This window comes from Seriola aureovittata, chromosome 10, assembly GCF_021018895.1.
Source record: "Seriola aureovittata isolate HTS-2021-v1 ecotype China chromosome 10, ASM2101889v1, whole genome shotgun sequence".
In the NCBI taxonomy this organism is placed as follows: domain Eukaryota; kingdom Metazoa; phylum Chordata; class Actinopteri; order Carangiformes; family Carangidae; genus Seriola; species Seriola aureovittata.
In genome coordinates this window covers 4,457,794-4,483,913 of record NC_079373.1, presented here as the reverse complement: position 1 = coordinate 4,483,913, position 26,120 = coordinate 4,457,794, and the positions used below count along the sequence as shown (strand labels likewise).

The 26,120-nt window shown below is 42.4% G+C and overlaps 2 protein-coding genes across 13 annotated transcripts in view; one reads left to right on the top strand and one right to left on the bottom strand.

Annotated features, from left to right (window-relative positions):
* Positions 1 to 19,463, top strand: part of LOC130176450 (pleckstrin homology domain-containing family A member 7-like) — a 157,866-nt gene extending 138,403 nt beyond the window's left edge. For 8 of the 11 annotated variants that reach the window (XM_056387551.1, XM_056387547.1, XM_056387556.1 and 5 more), the window contains 16 exons: positions 1,124 to 1,177; positions 2,673 to 2,738; positions 5,135 to 5,215; positions 5,864 to 6,013; positions 6,507 to 6,608; positions 6,854 to 6,965; positions 7,427 to 7,557; positions 7,712 to 7,906; positions 8,029 to 8,125; positions 8,860 to 8,942; positions 9,487 to 9,750; positions 13,877 to 14,056; positions 15,445 to 15,578; positions 15,849 to 15,982; positions 16,298 to 16,338; positions 16,843 to 17,172. In XM_056387551.1, coding sequence (XP_056243526.1) covers positions 1,124 to 1,177; positions 2,673 to 2,738; positions 5,135 to 5,215; positions 5,864 to 6,013; positions 6,507 to 6,608; positions 6,854 to 6,965; positions 7,427 to 7,557; positions 7,712 to 7,906; positions 8,029 to 8,125; positions 8,860 to 8,942; positions 9,487 to 9,750; positions 13,877 to 14,056; positions 15,445 to 15,578; positions 15,849 to 15,982; positions 16,298 to 16,323 — 1,809 coding nt within the window. In that variant the 3' untranslated portion in view covers positions 16,324 to 16,338; positions 16,843 to 17,172. Of the gene's footprint in view, positions 1 to 1,123; positions 1,178 to 2,672; positions 2,739 to 5,134; positions 5,216 to 5,863; positions 6,014 to 6,506; positions 6,609 to 6,853; positions 6,966 to 7,426; positions 7,558 to 7,711; positions 7,907 to 8,028; positions 8,126 to 8,859; positions 8,943 to 9,486; positions 9,751 to 13,876; positions 14,057 to 15,444; positions 15,579 to 15,848; positions 15,983 to 16,297; positions 16,339 to 16,842; positions 17,173 to 18,912 lie in introns of those variants that run through there. The other 3 variants (XM_056387548.1, XM_056387550.1, XM_056387549.1) reach the window with 3 other exon arrangements.
* A 150-nt stretch (positions 19,464 to 19,613) lies between these two features.
* On the bottom strand, positions 19,614 to 24,865 carry LOC130176451 (NLR family CARD domain-containing protein 3-like). Of its 2 annotated transcripts, none has more exons than XM_056387559.1 (5): positions 23,316 to 24,865; positions 22,637 to 22,804; positions 22,377 to 22,544; positions 22,216 to 22,265; positions 19,614 to 21,068 (listed from the first exon to the last, which is right to left on the bottom strand). In XM_056387559.1, exons 1-5 carry the CDS (start codon positions 24,725 to 24,727, stop codon positions 20,584 to 20,586), a joined length of 2,283 nt encoding a protein of 760 aa, XP_056243534.1. In that variant the 5' UTR covers positions 24,728 to 24,865; the 3' UTR covers positions 19,614 to 20,583. The 2 variants fall into 2 exon arrangements, with proteins under 2 accessions (XP_056243534.1, XP_056243535.1); XM_056387560.1 differs by having other exon boundaries at positions 20,922 to 21,064.
* Positions 24,866 to 26,120: the final 1,255 nt, after the last annotated feature.

Here is a 26,120-nt window from a genome sequence, read left to right as displayed (position 1 = left end):
CCCGATTGCACTGTAGAGCTTTGAGCAGTGGAATGATTCGCTCAACCCCTCCTTGCCCCGCTCTCTCTCTCTCTCTCTCTCTGAAACACATTGACAACGGACCTGTGGGATTGGCTAAAAACAACAACACGTACATGTTTATGTGCATATAGAGCGGGGAAGTGAGATCTGATCACAAGTGGTCACTGGAGACACACGTTAATGTCATGAGTGAACTGATATACTTGTGATTGGATCACCTGCCATAATTCTGCAAAAATAATGTCATCATAAAGATGTTATAATCAAATAAAAATTCAATACAAACTCACTTTCATATTCCTCACATTGCAGCCATATTCACTGATATTCACATCTCCATCCACATCCAGACTCACATCCAAACCTGTAACTCACACTTAATTCTGTAGTTTTTAATCCGCAGCTGTAAACACACGTCTCAATGTGAAATAGTGCTGAAGAACAACCTCCCCCGGGATTAAAAAAAAAGACCAAACAGCTGCATCAACACCTGGTCACAGTATATTAGTGGCAACCTCTACCCAAAAGCTCCCGTGCTTCAGTGGTGTGACGTCGGGCATGGTTGATCTGTGAGCGCTGACCTGGCTGCCGTCATAGAACCATCCACCTCTTTTCCATGTGCTGTTTTTTTGGCTGATCGGTTTTCCATATTGAGCTTCTGGCGACTCTGTCCATAGCATGTTGTGCTGCCGACTTCTCAACATCCACAAAGCCATCCCATGCTTTGGCTAACTGGCTGGCTGTGGATGTGATGGGCCAGTTCGGTCTTCTGATTCCTAAAATCTCTCACTTTCGGTCGTACTTGTTTGTTCTTTGTTGAGTGCTGTGAGCTGAATTCAAAGCTGAATTCAGTGACGTGTCGGGATCTGCTGCTTTTGATGGATCTGGTTTGTGCTGGTCTTTTTGTCTGTTGCAGTAGCACCTAAGCATCTCCGAACATAAGATAAATGCCTGATTTGTGAGTGTTGTGATGCATGTTAGCACAGACAGTTAATACGTCATACTCGACACACAAATCTAACTACATCCTCTAGACACATTGTCAGCCAAGCTTGAATCTCAGATAGTGAACTCACACTCACACACCTCTCTCACCTTCCAGGCTGACGACACCTACATGCAGCTGAAGAAGGACTTGGAGTATCTGGACCTGAAGGTGAGACATGGAGATGGACAGAGTTGATCCCCTGATCCTTGTTACTTATTTTAACGTCTCTTTTGCTTCAGTTCAGGTGTTTTCCTTCTGCCGTGCCTTTTCTGGTTTTGATTTCAAACTAACACACCTGGTGTTTCTCACTGACAACCAACTTGTAAACGCTCTGGCCCATGTTGAACTGACCCAAGACATTAGTGTGTTGCAGCTTCAAATGGAGATGTTCAGGCGTCTGTGTGGGACAAAAAAAACAAACAAATAAAAACAAGTTCTTGCAGTGATCTTCTAACTCTTGAAATGGTTTTAGAAGCATCTCACAAAAGCAGCCGCCATGTTGTGACTGCGGCTCTGTCTCTGTGATTTTTAACTCCCAGATCAGAGCTCTAGAGCCCCTGATCCTCGCAGTACACAGTTTACTACTGCACTGCACTGCTGGGCCACTCAGGCCTCTAATGAACGTAAGCTCTATGTGTGTGTGTGTGTGCGTGTGTGTGTGTGTGCGTGCGTGTGTGTATGTGTGAGTGAGTGTGTGTGCCTTTGTGCAGAATATGTCCTGCAAATTGTAGCGTGTCTGTGATTGTGTGTGTGATTGTAACACTTGTGCATGTTTCTACAGTGTCCACAATAGAGAGGCATGTGTGCAGTCTGTATGTGAGTGTGTGTGTGTGTTCCTGTGATTTAGAGAGTCTGTGTGTCCTAGAAAGACCATCCCATTGCTTACAGCACCGCATTCACAGCTTGGCATCAATTATCTTATCTCCATGTGACCTTTGACCTGTCCCCCCTACCTCCCTTGTGGCGATGTTGGCGATGCTGTGGAGTAGTGGGCATGGGATGGCTCGGCAGTGCATGTGTTGTGGCTGTGGCCCGGTGGTTGAAAAGCCAGCTGCTTCTACCATCGTCTCTGAAACGCTGCACCTCCTTGACAATAACACAAGGCTCTACTGTGTCACCTTTCTACCTTTTCGCTGAAAAGGAGCACACGAACGCCTAAACTGAAAATTTCCAAGCACAAGAAAAATTGTTGATTTTGCACATGTGCATTTTAATGTTTTCTAAACTATCACTAGCAGTGTTTTCAGGAGGTTACTCTAGCACTGTAGAACCCTTTCAGTAAGTCAGCACCTGAACTCAGTGTTAATAAAACAAACATTTTCCCATTCAGAAAAAAAAAAAAATACAGCAACTGTTTTGAATGGAGGCGACATCGTGTACAGATGTTTTATGGATAAGTCATTTTGTGCAGGGCTTCAAAGTGTCCATAGCCATTTTGTTCTTCATGGCAAGAGCTGATTTTGTTTCGCCAAAACTCACTCATGTTGTCATGTACAAGAGGCTAAGAGAATGTGTCACACATAGTCTGTCTCTGCCTCGTGATAGTTGGTAGCTGGTCTGTGTTTCTGTATTTCCTTTATTTTAGCACTAATGTACCGTGGAGTTGGACATGTTGTTTTACATTGTAGCTAACATCTGGAAATGTTTGTTTTCCAATTTCCAGGTAGCTGGAAGTCAGACACTGAAGGAGTCAGGGAAACCTGTCAAGGTCGCAGAAAGTGACGTGGATGTAAGTACAAGCCAAGTGGCAAAGCCAACACTGAAGTGCCAAAAACTGTAGTTCCTCTAATGACCACTAGAGTCTGGCTCCAACACTGAGTCAATCCCCATAGACTCCCTTGTTAAAATGTCCAAATTTACAGCAGAAATAACCATGTTTACAGCCTGGTACAAAAACAGTTTTGGTCTCTAGAGCTAATTTCCTCCTTCATGACAACTGTAACTCACCAGTTTGAATTTTATTAAGACTTAAAGTTCTGCATAATTGAGGGCGTGGCCGTTTTAAGTGACAGGTGGGTGAGCGTATGCCTGCCACAAACAGGCATGTACCGAAGTCTCGGCTCGACACACGCCCCTCCTGTTTGGATTAGCTGGGAGGTAGATCGAGTCCGGCACTGACAAGATGGCGACAGTGGAGCAGCTCACTCTGAGCTTTTACGCCGCTCTACAGAAAGCTGTGGGTGACGTCCAGCTCCATTTTTGTCAAGGACGTTATAACTGTGATCTGGTTGTTAGTTTTGTGGGAAGTCTTGAGAACATATTAACAAAATTCAGTTAAATGAGCAATGAAAACATCAGTTTTGTTGTGTTTGTTGATATTGAAATGTAAGAAATGTTTTTGCTTTCGTTTTTTGCTATTTTCTCTGTTTGGTTTCATGAAAGGCCCCTCCGGAGAAAATCAAGTTTTTAACCTTGTTAACATCGTGAGCAAAATAATCAGTCAACACCATGACTGAGTGTTTCCACCTTGAACTGCAGTGAACCAATGACTCATAAAAACAGATTCAGACAGCCAGGGTTTCATACATCACAAACCTAAGGAACCAATCCTGTCAACTTGTGGGGATGAGGGGGCGGGGCTAAACGAACCTGAAACCTTGTCAGTACAGAGAGAGAGCGTTAGCATTAGCACAAGCGCAAGCGCTAACACTGTGTCAGCCACTGCCAGTTACGAGCTAACAAACAACATAAACAAATAAAAGATGATAACTACGCTAACTGTTCTGATCCGTCTGCTAGTCTCTGGTTCTGGTCTCAGACTCCTCCTCTGAGTCTGGGTCTGACTGAGGCTCAAACATGTGGCTGAGTCTCTCTGATGTTTCCTCCTCTAACCATCTTGATGCTCTCTGTTCTTTCACCTGTCCACCTGGAGCCAGCAGGTGGTGGGCGGGGCTCAAGGCCTGATCCAGATTTCTCAATCAGGAAGTAAGAGGAGATGAGCTTCCAGCCCCAGTTTTCACTTTTTATGTGGGGAACCACATTAAACAACATATGAATCATAGCAGAGGATTTTTACAGAATTTAAAACATGTCTGGAGAGGAACTTTAAAATAACTAATTTAGAGCTGTTCTGTTTTGTTCCTCTCCAGACAAGTGAATATAAAATCGAGATTGTTTAGGGTAGCAGAGCTGACTGCCATGGTTCGTTTGGGAAACAAGTGAGGGTAATTAAGGCTAAACAAAATATGGATGTTGTGATGAAAGTGTGGGAGAATGTGTTGAGCTTTTAGCTTTGAGGGGAAAACAGCACAGAGAGAGAGTGAGTCTATAGATGCCACAACTCGTTCAGCTTGATAATCCAAACAATTCCCCTGCAGCTTCTCAAACAGTCTTACAAAAGTATGTCTCAGACTGAGCTTCATACACAACTGTTTAAACAATTTATGAGCGCGTTGTCTGCGATGAATATTTGATGTGATCCAACAACAACATCACCGTGGAGACGACAACAGGATGAATAATTTATTTGATGGAATATAAAACTAGCATCGAGAGTAAGAATTTGTGTGGGTAAGCGCTTTGTTCACACCAAACTGTTCACTTACAACTTACACGACTGTTGTGTTGTTTTACCGCAGGACGATAGTGAGTGATCCAACCTTTGCCTTGAAGTTTGCTGAGTTTAATCTGGGATTAATTAACAAGGCTCAGAGCCTCCCTGACACTGTAATTGAAAGTGTCAGGTGGGTCGCACCCACTTTGTCTAATGGGCTCACTCACAGTAATTACACCCGGATGAGTCCAGGGGAGCCGGGAAGCCATGAATATTAAGTGTTGCAAACTTGCATGCCTGCACTCAAACAGTAAAAGAGGAAGAGATGTGTAGACATTCACATAAACAGATGTACACACACGTCACTATACATGTTCGCACAGTCACACACCTACATACACAAAGAGGTGCACATGCACACTTATCTACAGCTGCAGAGACAAGGGGAAGTTGTAATTAAGTAAATGAGCCACTTAATTATCAGAGGTCAAAACACACACACACACACACACACACACACACACACACACACACTTGAGAGGCGTTTTATTTGAGAGAGCGTACAATTCTTTCAATGCCCCTCCCTCTCTCTCTCTCTGCCTACCCGCTCAGCTCTGTGTCTCCCCCCACAGGTGAAGCTGAGTCGGTTATGTGAGCAGGACAAGATCCTGAAGGATCTGGAGGCGAGGATCAGCTCCCTGAAGGAGGACAAGGTACACCACCCTGCCGGTTACTGTATGTCGGCTGTCAGTCAGTCAAAGCGCTTCATTCTACCAGCTGAGCTCGGTCGGTCGCATGAGTCAACAGTGATGAGTCAAACGCTGGGAAATTAGAAGAAATATTACATGATGGTGCCACATTCAGGGACAATGCTTATTTTGCTGAGCTACAGTGGAGTCTGGTAATAGAGGGTGATTCAGTTATCAAAGTAAACATCAGATTTCACTGTCAAAGTGAGTTTCTCTCTAGATTTAACATTCACAGTCATACAGAGGAAATCCTATTGAAGGAGAGGCAAAGATACTGATGTCTCACACTCTGAAGACAGTAGACCTCTGACCAGAAACACACGCAACCCCAACTGAAGGCACTAGGTTTACACCTGGGATGTTGAACACACCAAAAAAATTTAATTACAATATAGCATATTATACTACGAGGCCTGGACTAATCATATGCAGCTCTGGAGGTGAGTAAGAGGATGCTAAAAAGACCATGACTCATGATTACCTGTAGAGACATGCTGCCCTCTAGAGGCAGTTTGGGAAACCTGCTACCTGCTGAGCAGTCACTTTCTACAGCACCGTCCTGTCAGTGAAGTAGTTCTGAGTGTCTCTGGTTGACCTCCTCACCCTCTTCAGGACAAACTGGAGAGCGTCCTGGACGTGTCCCACCAGCAGATGGAGCAGTTCCAGGAGCAGCCGGCCCACGCTCACAAGATCGCCTATCAGCAGAGGCTGCTGCAGGAGGATCTGGTCGCCATCAGAGCCCAAATATCACGCCTCTCCACGGTCCGTATGCCTGCGTGTATTTTTAAAAGACAGTGTGTCTGTACATGTTATTTTGCTGCACGCAGAGTTTGGAGAAATCTATCAAATCTTTTTTATGATATTCTTCCAGGATGAATATATACAGTGTCACTTGTAAATATCACACTATGGCAGATGAATGCAAAATCTCATATAATGTGAAAATTGCTGTTTACAAATAAAAACAAAATAATATTGAATATCGTCTAGTCCTCGTATAGATAGACCCAGTATCAGCATGTTTTATCAGGTGTGTGAGAGTGTGTGTGTGTGTGTGTGTGTGTGTGTGTGTGTGTGTGTGTGTGTGTGTGTGTGTGTGTGTGTGTTTGAATGAATGCCATTATATGTGTGTGACTGGGTGTGTGTGTACATATAGAGAACCATATAATCACATCATGTGTGTTGCAGACTGTGTACCTTAACACTCCTGTGTACATGTAACCTAAGACTGTGTGTGTGTGTGTGTGTGGTGCAGGAGATGGCACAAGCCTGGGAGGAGTACAGCAAGCTGGAGAGATCAGTAGAGCAGCTGAGGATGGCGCTGCACACACACATGAGCCACAGCTCCACCCCTCTGGTGAGACCTGAGTGTGTGGCTCAGAGCAGTCTCTATGCTGCTCTATGTTTTGTGCACAGTATCTGTCACAGTCTGTGTTTTGTTTCTCCTTAAGTTTTGAAATCTTACAGTCTTTATCTGCCACATCCTTTCTTAAGAAGATGAATTATCAAACGTGTGACATTGAGAAGGAAGTTGATCACAGCCAGAAGTGAAAGCTGCAAATAAGGTTTGAATGTTTGCATCCATTTTGTGTCCAACTGTAGCAAGAGAAATCTGAGATGAAGCGTGAGCTGTGGAGGATCGAAGATGTGATGGCGGGACTGAGCTCCAGCAAAGCCAACTACAAGATCACCATTGACTCTGTGCAGAACCCAGGTGGGAAGAGCGCAGCAGCCCAGCAGTGTTTTATAGGAAGACGGCACGATTGATTTACAGTTGAAAACAAATAGAAAAAGATAGAAAGAGAGTTTTTAAGATGCAATAAATGTCCTGATTTATTGATGTTGGTATTAATCTTCATTCCAGACATCATCCATGCATCTAAATAAGTAATTACCAGAGCTGTCACATCACTGAATGTACATTCTCATAGCAATTCTCATAATGTTTGAAACTCTCTGCACAAAATTAACAGTTAACAGTTTTGTATTGTCTGTGGTTACACTGCATTTATTATCTTAGATTAGAAATCTGCATCTGTTTCTACTCTCTTCTCAGAATGTAATTATGTTCAGAAATTTCTTCCAGTCCTGACCGTTAATCCACATTAAAAACCCTGTTTACATTTAAAAACGAAACCCTGATTTCTCTGTGTTTGCACACGCTCGTCCCACCAGAGAGGAAATTAGTGCCTTCGGTGTCGGACCCGGCAGTGCCTTCTCATAGCACAGAGGTCCAGCCTCCTCCTCGCAGCTCCATCCCCACCATCCTCTCCCATACTTTGCCTCACAGCAGCGTGCCAAAGTGGGTGAGTGTCGCCCTTCTTCTGGGAAAAAAACAAAAAGAAAAAACAGCAGAGCTTACTTCATATTTGGTTTGATTGAGTTTAAGGGTTGTGCATCTGAAACCTTTACTTACTGTATTTCTAAAACACTTAATCCATTTGCCTGGTTTCTGTCCAGGCAGAGGACAGCGCCCCACCCCGCCCACCACTGCCCCGCCTCTACGACTACGAAGAGACGCCCCCTGTGGTGCCTCCTCTCCCCAAAGAGGCCTCGGTCATTCGCCATACGTCCGTGCGTGGACTGAAACGCCAATCAGACGAGAGGAAGAGGGACAGGGAGAGCGGGCAGTATGTCGTCAATGGAGACTGTAAGGTATGCTAATGTTTCCATCTTTAACTGAAGGACTTTATTTTTCTCCTCAGCGTTTTTACAACTCCTACTTTACCCAAAGAACACTGACTTATCTTTAGAAATCTAACCTTCTCTGGTTTCAGGCCGACTTGCGATCGTACCTGAGTGAACCAGAGCTGCCAGGAATGAGTCACCACAACACCGGGTCTGAGGTTGACTACCAGTATTTCCCAGGCAAAGGTACCTGAGCAGTAACATGTGAAATAAATATACTAATACTTATCCCCTTTTTCCTGTTTCCTTGACCAAACCTTTTTTTATTAAAGCCAGTGATTCCTTGGCAGAAAATGATGTAATGTAAATATAAATACATACATGAGTAGCAACCCTTCATACAGTTTTTAATTTACACATTACGTTTATTGGGATGTGGTTGATTCTAACTGTAATTTTTCTCACATGCTGTCGTTGTAAAAAGATTGGATTATAAGGAAATTTGCTTTCAGGAAGTTTTGAATAAATTCATTAAGACTCTAAATGTTCATGGACAAGTGTGTTTGTGTTCGAGCAAAAACACATTTTCATTAGAAATCCAATCTCTTCAGACCAGAGGATTCATCAGTTAGAACGTACTTACCTCTCTAATAAATTCTCCCTCACTAAATGAATTTATTATCACCCACAAGAGCAGCATGATGTTTCAGAGAGATGCTCCCTCATGTGGAACGTTATTATAATTTTTTTTTAATTCAGAGACATTATGTTATCAAATAAAGAATCTATATCTGTAAAGATGATAATGTTTTGCAATTAAGTTAATTAGTGTTGATACATTCTGAGAAGGTTTTTATTTCACCTAAAGGACATATTCTATATTTTTTTCCCTTTGAGATTCTTTTGTCATTGTCAGTGTTTTCTGCTTTTTTCACGATGCAACTGAAACCAAACTGTCCTGCCTCAACTTGGTCTGTCAGGCCCCTCGTCTCTTCTGAACCAGTCCACCTCCATCTCTTCCTACGTCACCCTAAGGAGAGGCCCCGGGAGCTCCGCATCCAGGGTGAGTCAAAACGGGAAGGATGGATGTGTCACAGTAAATACCTGTGACCCAGTGGAGAAACTCAGTTGGTTTTTTTTCACTGGATTTTTTGGAGAATCAGTTTCAGTCCTGTCTTAAATGACAAGTTTAGGGTTTCAGCTCTTTCTTGATCACACTGAAAGATTCTCAACAGCCCTGATGGCAACGTCCTCATGTGTTACAGACAATATCCTATCTAATCATACAGTTAAGTCATTCTTAAATATGTGTATGAGCCGTCTATTCATGGACAAAACAGGCAGTGCTGTTTGATATATGCAATACAAATATGAGGCACAGGCTGCGTTTGATGTGCAGGTTGTCTTTGTGAGTGATGGCAGTGTTCTGAATCTGTCACTTTTATTATTGCTCTCTCATTTTTGTTTACACTCGTCTTCCACCACACTATCTCACTGTCCATATTCCTCTACTTTACGCCTGCTTTTCATCTTTTCATCCTCTCTCTCATTTCCACCCTGACGTTATTCCAATTCCCCGCTCCTTTCCTCCCTCCCTGTCTCACCAGGAGAGACCTAAGAGTGCCTTGGAGCGTCTGTCATCGCCTACAGAGGCCCTGCAGCTCCCCAGCAGCCAGGCTCGGGGCCGAATGACCGCGGAGGAGCAGCTGGAGCGAATGAAGCGGCATCAGAAGGCGCTGGTCCGCGAGCGCAAGAGGAACCTCAGCCAGGGGGAGCGCTCCTGCACGGGCCTCTCCACCTCCACCGTCACCAGCCAGCGCTCCTCCTCCTCCTCCAGGCTGCCCTCCAGCACCTCCGATCCTCCGGCCTCCGTACGTTACCCCCCACCCCCGCGCAGCAGCAGCAGACACAGGGAGCACCACCTTCACCACCACTGCTGCTATGCCACCCTCCAGCCCCCAGCCACATAATAACCCTAGCAGGAATGCTAACACACTAGCACTCTCTGCCGTGCAACCAGTGGTTGTTGACATTAGCTGCAAGCACTAACAAGCCACAGGGCAGGACTGGCTACAGCTGGCTAGCTAGCTTGGTTAACGCTTTAAGAACAACGGGAGATGAAATGAGAACAGGGGATTGAGGGGAATGCTCGGCTAGTTTTGGACTGGGACAGAGTCGCTCCCTGTTTATTTTATATTTTTAAAGGTTCAGGGGTCAAAGTGAACCTTGTTACCACTGCCCCCTGGTGGGACCTCACTGACACAATTCTGAATGTAAGTCCATTGAGAAGAGAAGGGAATGGGAGGCGTCGCTCTGCCTTCCTTTCTCTGTTTTTAATCACCAGAAAGTAGAGAGAAGAGCCCATTTATGTACATCTACATACTGTGTACTTGTACACTTTTATTTATTTACTGAGGGATATTTTCAGTATACAGTTGTACAGTTATATTTCGTAGAGATTTGGTATATAGAGCATATAGAGGAGAGGCGGGGAAATGTTGGAGAAAGAAACAAAAAAAGTTTTCAGGTTGATGAAATGAAGAAAGAGGCAATGCTAGTGGCACAAATCATGATCACACCTCCCTGCTTTCTTTTCTTCAGATGAAATCCAAGTGCCTTGTTTTGCTGATGATCGTTTTGCCTTTGTCCCAAATTTACCTCCTTTAATCAGCATTTTAGTTTGTTTAAAGCACACGTCTCCACTACAGAATCATAGGAACGATGCAGGAGCTAGCACTGAGGCTGCTTAGTCTTGTTACGTCAGGAAGATGTGGGGACACTGCTGCTTTTAACCCCGAGAGGACTGTCTTTGACATTTAAACTAAAGCTAGCTTACGGCTAGCTGAGCCCCTTGGTTTCAGTTAGGAATGCTAACAATGCTAACATGCCTGAGTGGGGAAAAAAAAGTAATACAGTAACATTCAAAATGTCGAAGTCTTCTGTTAACATAGCACGACACATAAGAACTACCAGATTGGTATTAGTATTACAGATTGGTATTAGTGTTACAGGTGACACACTCCATGACCAGACTGATGTGAGATCTGCCTGTAATCAAACTACATTTCCCATAAATCATTCATATTGTATTTCCTTATAACAGCGAGCAATACATAGTCTGTCACATAGTTAGTGACTATAACCATAAACGCCAGAGCATATTTTTATTTAATAAACTCCACCAGCATAAAACATGTTTACACCATTTTATATTTGAATTAACATCCTCATTAATACAGCCTTCTCTTGTACGGACTACAAGGTTCTTTTTATCGTTTTACAGTGGTTGATATTAGTTACATTGCCACAATTAAAGTTGGAAATAGAAGCTGTACTCCAACCTGAGTACTTTTAAGTGGCCTATGCTGTGCTGTTTTATGCATCATAAATATACAGGACAGGTTCAAGCAACTGGGCTGAAATGCAATAAAAAAAAAAAAAAGAGAGTATGAACAAGGAGCAGACAACTTTGACATGGGAAAGGTTTGACTGCTTAGTGCTCAACAGATTTGAGGCTGCAACAGTTAATGAAAGAAAAAAATCTTCATAAATTTTTTGATTGATCTTTTTGTCAATAAAAACTGAAAATTAATTTTAAAGGTCCCATATTGTGCACTTTTTAAAATATCCATAAGAAGATATATTTGTGGTTTTAAGAAGCAAAAACCATCTAAATCTAGACTCGTTTTCAGGCTCAGTAGGCTGTGTGCATTTCCCTGTGGACTGAGGCTTTGATACTTTCACAGTATTAATATAGAACCTAGACCTGCTTTATAATCAATCGACACATGGACATCTACCTTTATACTATATGGGACCTTTAACAGTTTCATAGAGGCCAAATTCATTATTTTATCCAGATGTGTTCACTTCACAATTTGCTCAATAAATTATGTAAACAATCATCAAAACTGTTAAATAATAGACAAATGGAATAATCTTTGCGGCAACATACATGTAGAAAATCCTTTTTCAAATCTGTGTCCGTGTCGAACTCCAGCTTTGTCCAGCATGGCTCCGCTGTCTGCTCCTTGTTTTCCTGAATAGTATTAATGTGGGGAGCTTTTCCGCCGTATTGCTTTTATCCTTCCACAGCTACGTACAGTGAATCAGATCACGGAGAGAAAACTAGTTGTAGGAGGTTGCTCAGCTGAAGAGTAGAATTACAGTAGAGAACTATAGTAGAGAAATGAACAGCTAATAACCACCTAATTCTGTGTAACTGAGAAGCAACGCACAACTCTTTCCCTTTTTTCTTTTCTATCATGTAGAGATTTGCACTCGACAATAAAGAGTTTCTTGCTTCTGAACCTCCTCTTGGCTGTGTTCTTCCTAATCTGGTGGGGGGTTTGATGAGTCTGTGTCTGCATGGGGTTCTTTCTCTCTGTCCTTTTGTTTTTTCTTGTATGTGTGTGTGTGTGTGTGTGTGTGTGTGTGTGTGTGTGTGTGTGTGTGTGGATTTGATTCTCCTGAGCACAACAAGGCATGGGGATGCAGTGTTTCTCAGAGCATGTGAACACACCAACAGATCAGACCCTGCTGCAGGCTACTGGAGTGGGAAGGATGCATGCATGGCTTTGATGCTCCTTGGATGGATACTCACAAGTACCCCTCACCACACACACCAACACACACAAACACACACACACATATGTACATTCAGGTGCTCGTCAGAAAATCTGAAAGTATTTTTATAGATGCAAATGTGCTGGTGTTCACTGGGGAGAAGGATGTGCTGTGTGTATAATTACAGCTTCCAGAAACGCAGACTAATCATCTGCCCGGTCCCCTCTGAGGTGATTATACTAAACATCATCCTTTCAAATCCCTGGATAAACTTCTTGCTCTAATTATTTCTGGTTGCTCAGAAATGTTAAATTCATATTTGTCTCCCTCTACCTGAGGCACGGCTCACTGCAGTGACATTATATATTTAACCAGCGAGCCCACAGCATCTCTGTATGAGGCATTTACATGACAGCTGGGTCTGGGGTGTCAGTACATCTGTCCCATTCTCGTGAACGTGATTCTCAATAACGCCTTGAGGGAACTATTCGCACAAACATTAACTTGAACTCAAGGATGAACTGATAAGAAGTTGGTGGTCAGAGGTCAAAGGTCAACGTACTGTGACCTCATAAAAGACGTTTTTGGCCATGACTTACGAATTCATAGGCTAATTATGACACAATTTAACTCGCATCCAAAAGGTCAACGGGCATGTTCAATGTGACATCATAATGTTCTGCAAAAACACTTCTGGCCATTACTCAGTGCTGTAACTCAGGTAGAGGAGATTGTGACCATATTTCCTGCAACTTTTCTGGTTGGTGGAGACATAGAACTGCGGGATGGTAATTCTGGTTACACCAATACATAACAATGTAATAATTTAAACACCCTGTAAACTAGTGGGACTATGGTGAAGAAGCCCCCCCCCCCCCCCCCCCCTCATTTTACAACAATGATATTGTCAATGCTAGTTTTAACATTTCCCCATAAACCCCACTGCTTTCATTCACAAAGAGATTGTGCCCACCTCCTCTGACCTGCTTCAACTGCTGCGCCTGGGTTTGTCTTTTCTTTCACTTGATTGAAGAGTAACAGGAGAACTGCATCTAGTGATTATTTATCATAAATAGCAAAAATGCTCAAGATGACTTCCGCACATTGATCAACAGTCATAGAAGCTGGAACCAACAAAATCTTTGTATTTTTGCTTAAAGAATTGAATTAACTATCAGTTGAATAACTGATAATTGACTAATACTAAATGTTACATATAAGATAGACATGGTGGAGGCATGCTGTTCACATACAACTGGATAATTAATTATATTAATAGCCGACATTAAACACAGCAAATATCTGTCAATATTAAAATGCAAACATGTCCAGTAACACTAATGTTTTCTACGACTCCCATCTAAAACTGATATCAGCAGATCTGCCTGTCATCTGGCCAGCTGTGTAATCCTGACTCCTGCCCCTTTCCAGGTGTTTGATTGGCAGGAGGAGCGACTGGGGGCGGAGGGTCAGAGCGATGAAGGACGGAGCCAGGTGAAAGAGAGAAGCAGGATTCATTCCGATGAGTGGGTGAAGGTGACGGCGACGGCCGCACACATACGAGAGGTCGACGTCGAGCCTCTCGACTACGACCTGGATATCAGCCGAGAGGTAAACACACACCTGGCTGAGAGACACAGAAGTGCAGGTGATGTCAGACAGTCGTTCAGTGAGGACGTGACAGGATCAGAGACACAGGAAGATGGCGGTCCTCTAACAGTTCCAGTGTTGTGAGGCATCAGGTTTAATATGCACTTAACATCCGTCACCTCACTTACTCTTTGACACATCCATGATCTCGCACAGCATGGATAGGTGTAAATGTTTTTCTCCACTTCCAGTCCTATTTGATCAGATCTTCTGATTAAACAAAGGATGTAAAGAATATTAAGCCACTCATAAAAAAAAATTCAGTACATGAAAGAGAATAAACAGCAGGAGAGCATTTGAACCATCAGACCCTCTCTCTGTGTGACAGGGCCTGTACTCACTTTGCTGTGAAAGTTTCTATAGTTATCTTTGTGCCTCTTATCAACCTACAGTGGCCATGGCAGCCTTGAATCAAGTCTCACTAATGCTGCCTTCAGAGTGACTTCTGGGTCTGCACCCATCTACTTGAATTCAATCATACACCCTTATGCTCCTTCTTGGCCACGCGTTCCTCTAAGGAATGTCGTCACATAAGACAATCTCATACCAGACTGATCTGGTCTGTGGTTCCAACGCTATCAGAGCAGGGGCGTCGCTCTCTATCTTCAAGACTCTGTCGAAGACTCTTCTCTTCTGAGAACACCTCCTCTCACAACACCTAACACCTTAAAATGCCTAACTAGCACTTAGTATGCACTTCTTTACCTGATCTCCTTGCACTTATTGAATAGATGTAGCACATAGTGCTTACACCAAGGTCTCCTGCTGCACTGAAGCTTTCGTGATGTCCCTCACTTGTAAGTCGCTTTGGATAAAAGCATCTGGCAAATGAGTAAATGTAAATATCTTTATACATGTAAATTATCAAAAAGACAGAGTTTCACTGTTCATACAGTAAATTTTGATTTCATGCTAGGTCTTTTTTCTAAGGTTTTAGCTCAGCCCTGAGGTATTAATGTAATAATAAAACCTGAGAACAATTTCTTCACTGTCAACATGGAAATGGAGCAAAACATTACCAAGCAACCTGTTGTATTTCTCCACTGGAGAAAAAACAAAATTACGTCCAGTGTTGGTGTAGCATCAAATACACCATGGCTGGCCTTAAACCACAGGACTACAGTATACGACTAACTACCCTAAAGGAGTTTTAAATCGAAAAAACAGACGCCTGTTCAGATGCGTACATGAACTGATGAAGCCTCTTGGATGAGAGGTGAAACGTCTTCCCAGACAAATAATCAAGTCCAGTTGTTTTTTTTAATTTAAAACTCCTTTAGGATACTATGACCTGGACAAATGAGAATATGCACAGGCTGAAGACTAACTACCTGTCTGTCAATGTGCAGCTGTCCAAACCACGAAAAGTTCCCATCCCAGAGAGGTACGTAGAGTCGGACCCTGACGAGCCTGCGAGTCCGGAGGAGCTGAAGGAACGCTCCCGCCGGGCCGAGCGCATCAAGAACCTCCTGGCCAAATCCAGGTAGACAACACTCACATGATGACACCGGAGTTAGGATGATACTGCGGTTACGTTAGTTTTGGTTAGGTGTTTGTTTTGGATGTCTAAGTGGTAACATAAAATGTACAATAATGTCAGAAACATGATCATTTTACTATATTCAAACTACCACTACATTGATTTTAAAAGGTACCAGTACTCAGGCTGGTTTACAGTCCTGACTTTTGTGTGTGTGTGTGTGTGTGCGTGTGTGCGTGCGTGCGTGCGCGCGTGTGTGTGTCCTTTCCACAGTGTTCAGAACATACAACCATCGGCCCCATTAGACTTCAGTGAGCTGGACTCAGCTCTGCAGCAGCAGGAGAGGATCATGAACGTGTCCCAAACACTCGCTGCTGAGGCGTCACGCAAGAGCAAACTGGTGGCAGGTTAGTGTTCTCACCTCCCCTTGGCTTCAACCTCAGGATCAACCCACAAAGACATATGCCTTCTCCACATTAAATAATCCCAGCCTTCAACCCATAAGTCAGGCCTCAAATAGCCTCAGTGTAAACCTCCAGTTAGTTCTCACAAAGATATAAGCACAAAAAGACAGTGACTCTAGGAACAAACACAAAGAAGAAAGCTATTTTCCCACTCCATATATTTGCAGGAGCAGCTGCCCATGTGACAGTCAGCTGTTGTTGTGTAATATTGACCTTAGACTGGCAACATGTGACACTGTCGTTGTCCCTGGTGTGTAGGGACTGAGTGGCTGGAGAGGCAGTGAGCATGTCTGGTCCAGGTATATCTGCCATTTCCCTTTGTGGTGGTGTGGATTCACTGTCTGGTTTCTCTGTCCGGGGCTCAGCTGTTGTTTTGATCAGTGTGGCTCTGGTGTCTTTGGTGAAATGTGGTGACCCTCTGTGTGCAACAGGTGTTTTGGTGTGAGTTGTGTGTTTTCTATGGGGGAAATAAAAAACTTGAACACTTGCAGGACTATTGATATTGGTGCAGCTCCTGCATTGCCAAGGATTAAGGTATCTTCAGTATCAGTTGTGGTATTGGATTCAGTGAGTTTAAATTAAACATTAGTATATTTGCAAATAACATCTGACCCAGTTATCAGATTTACCAAAGTACACAACTATGAACTGGTACAGGTGACTGAGAGCAGTTTGTCCTGCTGTTATGCAAATCAAGTATATATTCAATTTGCATAAGCACCTGGATGTAAATTAATGTTTGCACCTATGATGTCCTGACTGCAAGAAGTAATACTGAAGTCTGTGTGTTTTCTTCTTCTCAGCCAAAGCTGCTGCAGAGCACTGACCCACAGTAACGACCAACAGAAGACATCGTTGTGAAGACGAAGAAAAGGATCTAATCATTTTTTCAAGTGTCCACTAATTGATTTACTTGTAACAAAGCCTTTCATATGACTGAAAACTACATACATGTTTCTAAGAGTGATATGATTTATTTGTAGTCTTGGAATAGAATCAAGTTTCACTGCACTTACACAATTAAGTAATCTATAACAAGAGGGAATCAATCGTTTTTTAATCTGCAATTTAGTGCAATTTAGTTGTTTGGTCTGTATTTCCATGAGTGAATAAAAGAGTTAAATGAAAGTCAATACCAACAGTCTTATATTACAGTGAGTCTGTTTTGAGATTAATAATTTATCTATTTATTACATTGTTTGACAAAACCTTGTCTACATTCAAGAAACAATGAAATGTATGGGAATATTACAGAGTAATATTACAGAGTCATTACAGGAAATGAATATTATGAAGCAAGTTCATAAAAATTAACATCCGTTTCCTTGACATGTTTGCAACTTTGTCTCAAAAAGAGATTTACATATTACATCTTACTCTTTGTGTTGCGTGAAATATATATTTCACGAATTATTTACATTACATTTTTTGTGTATTTAACTATTATTAGACAGTAGGCAAGAGGAACACATACACTTAAGAAAAATAAATAACATACACAACAAAAAATATGATAAATAAAACAAGAAATATAAGCATAAGCATATACTGTCTATAAAAAAATGTAAACAAACAGAAATAATGAAACAGGAGCAGGCTCACACTGCCGTCCTCAATTACTGCCAATGTTGGCTCACTAGGGCCGCCAAACATGTTGGAAAAATGCTGCTGTGAGCCATGTTTCTGATTGGCAGCCAGGTGATCCTCTGAAAGAATAATCTCATAATAATTTGAACCCATTTGATAAGAACTTAAAGGAATTTACTATTAATATGTTGAAAACAATTGGAAATAATGCCATCTAAAACCTGCCAAGGACTCAAGGCAAAGAAACCCATTGTAGTTGCCTTTTCAACTTAGTTTATCCCATGCTATTCTTTGCAATACCTGTTTTAGGAACACAGGTTTTCTGGTTGCCGTAGAGACAGTGAAGTATTTGCAAACCCCAGCCTGAAGCCTGGATAAAGTGGCTCTGAGAATTCAGCGTGGAACGTATGCAGGTGAGTCATGGCGTTTGATGATACAGCGTAGAAGGACAGAGTGCCAGCTGACCAGTCTAGAAACACTCCAACCCTTTTGGAGTTGAAGTAAGGGACGGTTACAGTTGCCTCATTATTGTACCAGGCGGTGTATTTACCTTGATAGTGAAGGCATTGATGCCATTGACTGGCCCTAACGTTCCCCTGACCTAAATCCAATTGAGCACCTATGGGACATTATGTATCGTTTCATCCGACACCGCCACAGACTGTCCAGGAGTTCACTGATGCCCTGATCCAGGTCTGGATCCCCCAGGACACCATCCAGGGACTCATCAGGAGCATGCCCAGACGTTGTCAGGAGTGCATACAGGCATGCAGGGGTCATACACATTACTGAGTCACATGATGAGTTGCCATTATGAAATTCAAGTTGGATCAGCCTGTGATTTCAATTTTTCACATTGATTTTCACTGTGATTGTTTTGGTTTGGTTTCCATTGACCGTTGTTACGTCATTTCGTTCTCAACAAATTATTCAATGAACATCAGTAAAGATTTTCAATTTCACTTTTTCGTTCATCAAAATCCGATGTGTGATTTAAGTGTTCCCTACTTTTTTTTGAGCAGTGTATCTTACTGCTGTAAAGCAGTTTAGATCAAATGGGTCAAACAGTTGTGGTAAATGGATTCTTAAACATTATATTTGTGAATAACATCTGACCCAGGTATTGGATTTACCTAAGGACACACAACTATAAACTGTTACAGGGGACTGTCCTTGAAATCTGAATTTCTTATGCAAATTAAGTATATGTGCGACTTGCATAAGCTATTACACCTACGATGTCCTGACTGCAAGAAGTAATACTGAAGTTTGTGTTTTCTTCTCAGCCAAAGCTGCTGCAGAGCACTGACCCACAGCAACGACCAACAACATAACAGAAGAGAGTCGTTGTGATGAAGAAACGGATCTAATCATTTCTCACTTTCCAACTAATTGATTTACCTGTAACAAAGCCTTTCATATGACTGAGAACTACAACCATGTTTCTAAAAGAGTGATGATTTGTTTGTAATTTTCAAATAGAATCAAGTTTCACTGCTTCTTCACAATTACATCAGAATTTTATAACACGAGTAAAATGCTTTGTTTTTTAAATCTACAATTACATGTTTTGCAGTTTGTATTTTTACGAGTGAATAAAATGAGTGAAATGAAAGCCAAGGCCAACATGCTTAAATTACAGCAGTAATGTTTTGACATGAATTATTCATTACATTGTTTGGCCTGACATGCCTGTTCAATTTCTTCTGTCTATTTTCTCAATGATCATGGTCCTGTCAATCAACTCAAACACATTAGAATATAATATCAATAATAGTTTAACACATGAAACAAGTGAAGTCATTACACACAATAAATATTAAAGATATTAAGATTATTTGTCTGTTTCCTTGAAAAGTTCAGACCACCTTTATTTCAAAAATGGAAAACATTGGTTTCTCAGTTATACACTCATACAAAACAGTTTTCATAAGGTGAATAAACTTGAACATTCACTTGTATATTGTTTTATATCATCTGCTTTGTCCTGTACAGATAAAAAAAAAAAAAAAGGACCAACACCGGTTTCCCAATGGAAACATGTTCAAACTGCCAGAACATAAGGATTTGAACTTCCAAGTATAAAATCAACATAAATAAACAAACAAAATGAACAAGGTTTGACAAACATATATACAGTGGGGGAGAACTGCTGACCTCGAAGGGGGGATAAACTCAGGCAATGAAGTCCTGAACCCAGGTGGCAGCACACTCTGTTGGGAGGCTCCATCTGAAGACTCAGGGAGAGCATAACAAAGGAGGGAGGTCCACTCAGTAACCACTCAAGTAAACAAACAAAACTTATTAAGGAGGAACTCAGCATAAGCAAAGTGGAACATATTAAGTCAGTGCGAGGAAAAATGTAAGTGCTAACCTAAATTAGCTGTAACATGAATTCAGGCCTGATTTCCAAGAGGCAAAGTGAGAGAGGGGGCACCCAGTTTACATCGGCTCCAAACAGGTGAACCCAGTCCTTCACTTAGATGGGAAGGGCCAGCCAATCAGGAAGAACCTGAACAGGCCAAAACAAATACTGTCATATGACCCTGGGCTGTCACAGCTTGCTGTTTGTCTGATGGAGGTAATGGAGTGAGGTGTCCGTTAATGCAGGTGTTGTACTGGAAGGTCATTGTGAAAGACCTGTGCCTCAAGGTGCAGACTGCAGGTTCAGGTGTCCTTTGGCGGGGTGTTTGGTCTCACCCATTAGGGACAGAGAGCAGCCTGGATGTCCTGGAGGAGTTGTCATTGTAAAGCAGTGGTAGCTGGATGGAGAAACAACTCGCTGATGCTGACTCCGTATTTCTACATGATGTTTGACATACACTATAATCATATACACTTAACTGTCACTAGAGAGCCCTGCTAGAAAGCTGATAGGAACATAATTATTTGCATTTTTCCAGTCTTGATTTATTCTATGTACATGTTTCATGAACATATACATTGAATATGGGTATTTAAGGGTATTCTAGCGGGCAAAGTGTCAATGAAGAATCTTCAAATCCGAGCCTGAAGCCTGGATACACGGGTTCAGAGAACTGAGTGTGGAATGTATGAAGGTGAGTCATGGTGTTTGAGGATATGGCATAGAAGGACAGAGTGCCAGCTGACCAGTCCAAAAATACTCCAGTCCTTTTGGAGTTGAAGTAGGGGACAGTTATGGCTGCATCATTCTTATTGTACCAGGCGTTGTATTTACCTTGATGGTAGCGTAGACTCCAGGACTGATCGTTGTAGCCAAGGACACTATCATTACCTTTTGCTTTCCTGCTGATTCCTTTATAAGCCACTCCTATACCTGTCCATTCACCGGTCCACTCCACTTCCCAGTAGCAACGAGCAGACAGACCCTCTTTACAAAGCACCTGTCCCCAGTCTGCAAATCTCTCTGGGCTGTCAGGATATGGCTGAGCTGTTTCCATTCGTGTCATTGTTTTGCTGTCTTCAGAAAAAGACAAGTGTGAATGGGCTGAGTTCACCTCCATAGTAAGCTTGCATGCATCTGATCAAAACAAAACAAAACAAAAAAAAACATTTTAAAATGTTTTTGTTGCCCAGCACCTAAAATTACATAACCATAAACACATTTAAAAAGGTTATATAAATGAGACTTTAAACAATAATACAGCACGTGCATGTTAGTGCATGCGAGTCCCTCCTGTTAAATTGTTGGTCCTCCACTGAACACATAGGCCCCGCCCACACGCAGGATGGCACAAAACAGTATACAGCGTTCAAGTGAAAATATTTCAGAATGTCCTCCACTGAAGACACCACTGTTTTGACCAAAAAGACAAAGAAAGAGACAGGAGCGCAGGTAGACTGGCTGGTGGACCATCAAAAACACCAGTAAAGTTTTTCTTTTTTTAAGTTTTTACTCCCCTTTGCCGGCTCTGTCAGTCATTCCTGCGACCCCGGTCCCGGTGGGCAAGTCCGAGGCTTAATTCCTTTCCCAGCTCGACCATGGTGGTAGTACTGGTCCGGCTTTACTGGTGGGACAACCCTACGGCTCCAGCTCGACTCAGAAGTGGCTCTTCTTCACCTCAATATGTAAGTAACTTGATGGCTACATACTGTTACATGTCTGTTATCATTAGTGACGGCATGATAAGTTAGCTAAATTGGTATTACTCTTATTTTGAATGTGCTCGGCAAATGTTGCTATTGCTAGCTGGCTAACTGCCAGCATTGCTGTGGTGCATATCATGCGTGGGCTGACGGTTGTCGTTAGATTGTTTTTTTTTTTTATGTTGACTCGTTTACATAGCATAACTTTATTCAGTTAATCTTTTTGTAGTGTGTTTACTGGCCGCTTTCACTGAGCTCTGTTACACCTTGCTGACTGCGAGCGTAAGGGGAGGGGAGGTTGTGGCCAAAGGGAGATCGGAGGTGTGCCCAACGACGCATTTGGTTTGGTCTGAGATGCTGGTGGTCTAGTGTGACATCTAATGGCCGTGACGACCAATTACAGGACCTCGAAGCTTTTGACTGCCTGTGTCCATGGATTATAATACATCCAGACCTGTGTCGAGAAAAGTCATCCATTGGTTTGATTTAGTTATTAAACAAAAAAAACCCCAACAACTTACATTTCTTCTTCAGAGATGATTTTAAGTAGCACTCTGCATTGCCTTCCAATCTAGAAAAAAAAAAACAAAAACATGCCATTTGCAATGTAAAAAGCCTGCTAAATTAGTTTACAGAATAAATATAAAACAGCAACTTGTGATGTTTAACTCAAAAGTTATACCTGACTGTAAGGTGTTCAATGTTCTTCTGTACAGAGGACAGCAGCTCCATCCCCAGTTGGCCTGGATGATTGTAACTCAGATCCAGTTCCATCAAGTGGGTGGGGTTGGACCTCAGTGCTCTGCCCAAAAAGCCACAGCCAGTCTCTGTGATTCCACAGAATGACAATCTGAAATTGAAGGGTAAAACTAAATTAGGCTACAGTTTCAACTGTGATTTTGTAATTGACTGTAATAAATGACCAGTTCAGCAATTCCACACCTCAGTTTTTTCAGCTGACATGATGAACTTGCCAGTCCAGCACAGAGCAGTTCTACTCCGGAGTCTTGCAGATCATTGTCACTCAGGTCCAGTTCCTTCAGACATGGATTGCTTAGGACTGCTCCAAGTGCTTCACAACATTTCTCTGAGAGGTTACATTCTTTAAGCCTTCAGAAGTGAAAAACAAGTTAACCTTATGTTAGCATAATTTGCTCAACATTTGTTTCACTGAGACTAACTTACAAGATTTACTTAACTTACAAGCCTCCAAACACTATATCACATTTCTCTGGTTCAACTTTAGCAGGAAATCTGCAGGTCTGTATTACAGAACAAAACCTGAAGCTGTTAGTGTCTCACAGCAGTAAGTGGCAAATGAGGGAATAATAAAATTTGCATGTTACACCGCTCTACTGTCTTGTACAAGAAATTGAAAGAAACCAAATCAAACAGTAAATGTGATCTTGCATTTAAAAATTAAATGCCAATTAAAGCCAAGCAATCATGTTTATCAAAGTTTTACAATACATGTGGCAAAAATGTGTTGATATTTTGAAAGGCTACACATAGCACCCTTTCCAATAATCTGACCTCACTGTATCAATTTAAAATTAATTACATAACATGATATTGCTGTACATATGACTGATAAGTGTAGAGGTTAATGTTCTTTACTCACATGGCTACTCTGGATTCTTTGATCACTGGTAATAGCCTCAGAAGACCCTCCTCTGATCTTGAATATTTCCTCAGGTCAAACTCAACCAATGCTTCCTTTGAGGTAAGCAACACAAACACCAGAGCAGCCCACTGTGAGGGGGATAGTTTGGTCACTGACAGACTACCAGAGTTCAGGTAGTTTTGGATTTCCTCCAAAAGAGACTGATCGTTCAGCTCAATGAGGCAGTGGAAGAGATTGATGCATTTTTCTGTGGAAGGATTTAGCCGGATCTTCTCCTTGATGTATTCAACAATTTCCTCATTTCTTTGTGGACTGCTCTCCATTGTGGTCAGAACGCTCTTCAACAGAGACTGATTGGATGTCTGCGAGAGACCCAGAAGGAAACGAAGAAAAAGATCCAGGTGTCCGTTCTCACTCTGCAAAGCCTTGTCCACTGCACTCTTGAGGAGGCTGGTTACTTCACTGGGAGCCTCTTGGACGCTGATGGTTTCTTCTGGTTCCAGCAAGTTCTGATTGAAGCAGATGAATGAGTAGAAAATGTACATGGCAGCAAAAAACTCCTGAATGCTGAGATGCACAAAGCAAAAGACCCTCTCCAGATGAAATCCAAAGTTGTTCTCCGAGATCTGTGTGAACACTCCTGAATACACTGCAGCATCGTTGATGTCGATATTGTACTTGGTCAACTCATTCTCATAGAAGATCATGTTGCCTTTTTTCAGGTGCTCAAAGGCCAGTTTTCCAAGTTTCAAGATCACATCTTCATCAATTTCGACCTGGGACTGTGTTTCAGATGAATCTTCTCCTGCTGAATACTTCCGAGTTTTGATCAGCGAGTTGTATACCAGAAAACTGGCGTACATTTGTGTCAGAGTGTTAGGCATTTCTTTTCTTCCTCCATCCTCCTCCGTTCCCATCATTTCTGTTTCTTTTAAAATCCTCTGGAGAACGGTGGCAGATATCCAGCTGAAGACTGGTATATGACACATGATATGAAGGCTCCTGGTTGCCTTAACGTGTGAAATGACCCTATTGGCCATGTTTTGATCAGAGATTTTCTTCCTGAAGTACTCGTCCTTCTGGGGGTCGTTGAACCCTCGTATCTCTGTCACGCGATCAACAAGATCATTTGGAATACGATCTGCAGCTGCAGGCCTGGAGGTGATCCAGATGTGTGCAGAGGGCAGCAGGTTCCCCTTGATTAGATTTGTCAGTAGTACGTCCACTGAAGCTGGTTCTGAGACGCTGCAGCAGGGCTTGTTGTGGTCAAAGTCCAGAGGAAGCCGACACTCATCCAACCCATCAAATATCAGCACAAGCTTATATTTGCCAAAATTTGAAATTCCTGATTCTTTTGCCTCTGCAAGAAAATGATGAAGCAGCTGTGTAAGTGTGTAGTGGCTCACCATCAGATTCAGCTCGCGAAACGGAAGATTAATTAAGAGTTGGATGTCCTGGTTGACTCTTCCATCTGCCCATTCTAGATTAAACTTCTGTACAGAGATTGTTTTTCCAATGCCAGAAATTCCTATAGTCAGCACGGTTCTGATGAATCTGTCTTGTCCGAATAGGGGATTAAAGATGTCTTCACATTTGATCGGCTTGTCTTCTTCTGCTGGTCTCCTGTTTGCAGCCTCAATCTGCCTGACCTCATGTTCATTATTAACAGTTCCACTGACTCCCTCTGTGATGTACAGTTCGGTATACACCTTGTTTAGGAGTGTCTGGTTCCCATGCTGTGCTGCGCCCTCGAAAATGTACTCAAACTTTCTCAATTTGTGTCTGAGTTTGCGTTGGCAGACATCAAGCTCACCATAAATGTCTAGATGGACAAAGAAAACAAGAAGTTAAATGTTATGTTGGTACATTCATTTCAGTGCTGAAACCTCAAGAGGAATTTGTAGCCTAGAAAGTTCATTTGGCAGAAAGCAGTTATAAAAACAGTACATTAGGCCTTGTGAAATTTTAGGGTAATTATTAAGTACTACATCTATTTAGTAGGTGCAAGGAGATTGTATTAAAGAAGTGCACCAAAAGTGCATAGTACATGCTAATTAAACATGTTTGGAAAGGAGGTGTTCCTGGAAGAGACAAGTTTTCAAGAGATTCTTGAAGATAGAGAGGAATAGACCTGCTGATTCAGGATTCAGGAGCTCATTTCACCATTGGTTAACCACAGATGAGATCAGTCTGGACTGTGATTGTCTTCTGTGCAGGGATGGCAATGCCAGATGACATTCCTTCGAGGAATGCAGTGACCAAGAAGGAGCATAAGGCTGTATGATTGAATTCAAGTTGATGGTGCAGACCCAGAAGTCCCTCTGAAGGCAGCATTAGTGACATGAATTTGATTCAGGTCGCCATGGGTAGCTGGTGTAGGTCGATGAGTAGCGGAGTGACATGTGCCCTTTTAGGCTGATGTGAGACCAGACTGGCTGCAGCATTCTGGACCATCTGCAGGGGTTTCACTGTGCACAAAGGAAGGCCTGCCAGAAGAGGGTAACAGTAGTCGAGGTGAGAGATAACCATGACCTGGACCAAGAGCTGGGTGGCGTACTGAGTCAATTAAGGCCTGATTTTTCTGACGATGACCCAGAGACGGATGCAACATGGTCAGAGAAGGAGAGCTGGTCATCAAACATGACACCCCGGCTTCTTGAAACTTAAGTTGGGGTAAGGAATGAAGAGGCAATTTTGATATCGATACTGTGATGAAGAGACTGACTGGCCGGGATGAGTACGAGTTCGTTCTTAGAGAGGTTTAGTTGAAGGTGGCATTCCTTCGCCCATGTGGATATGTCA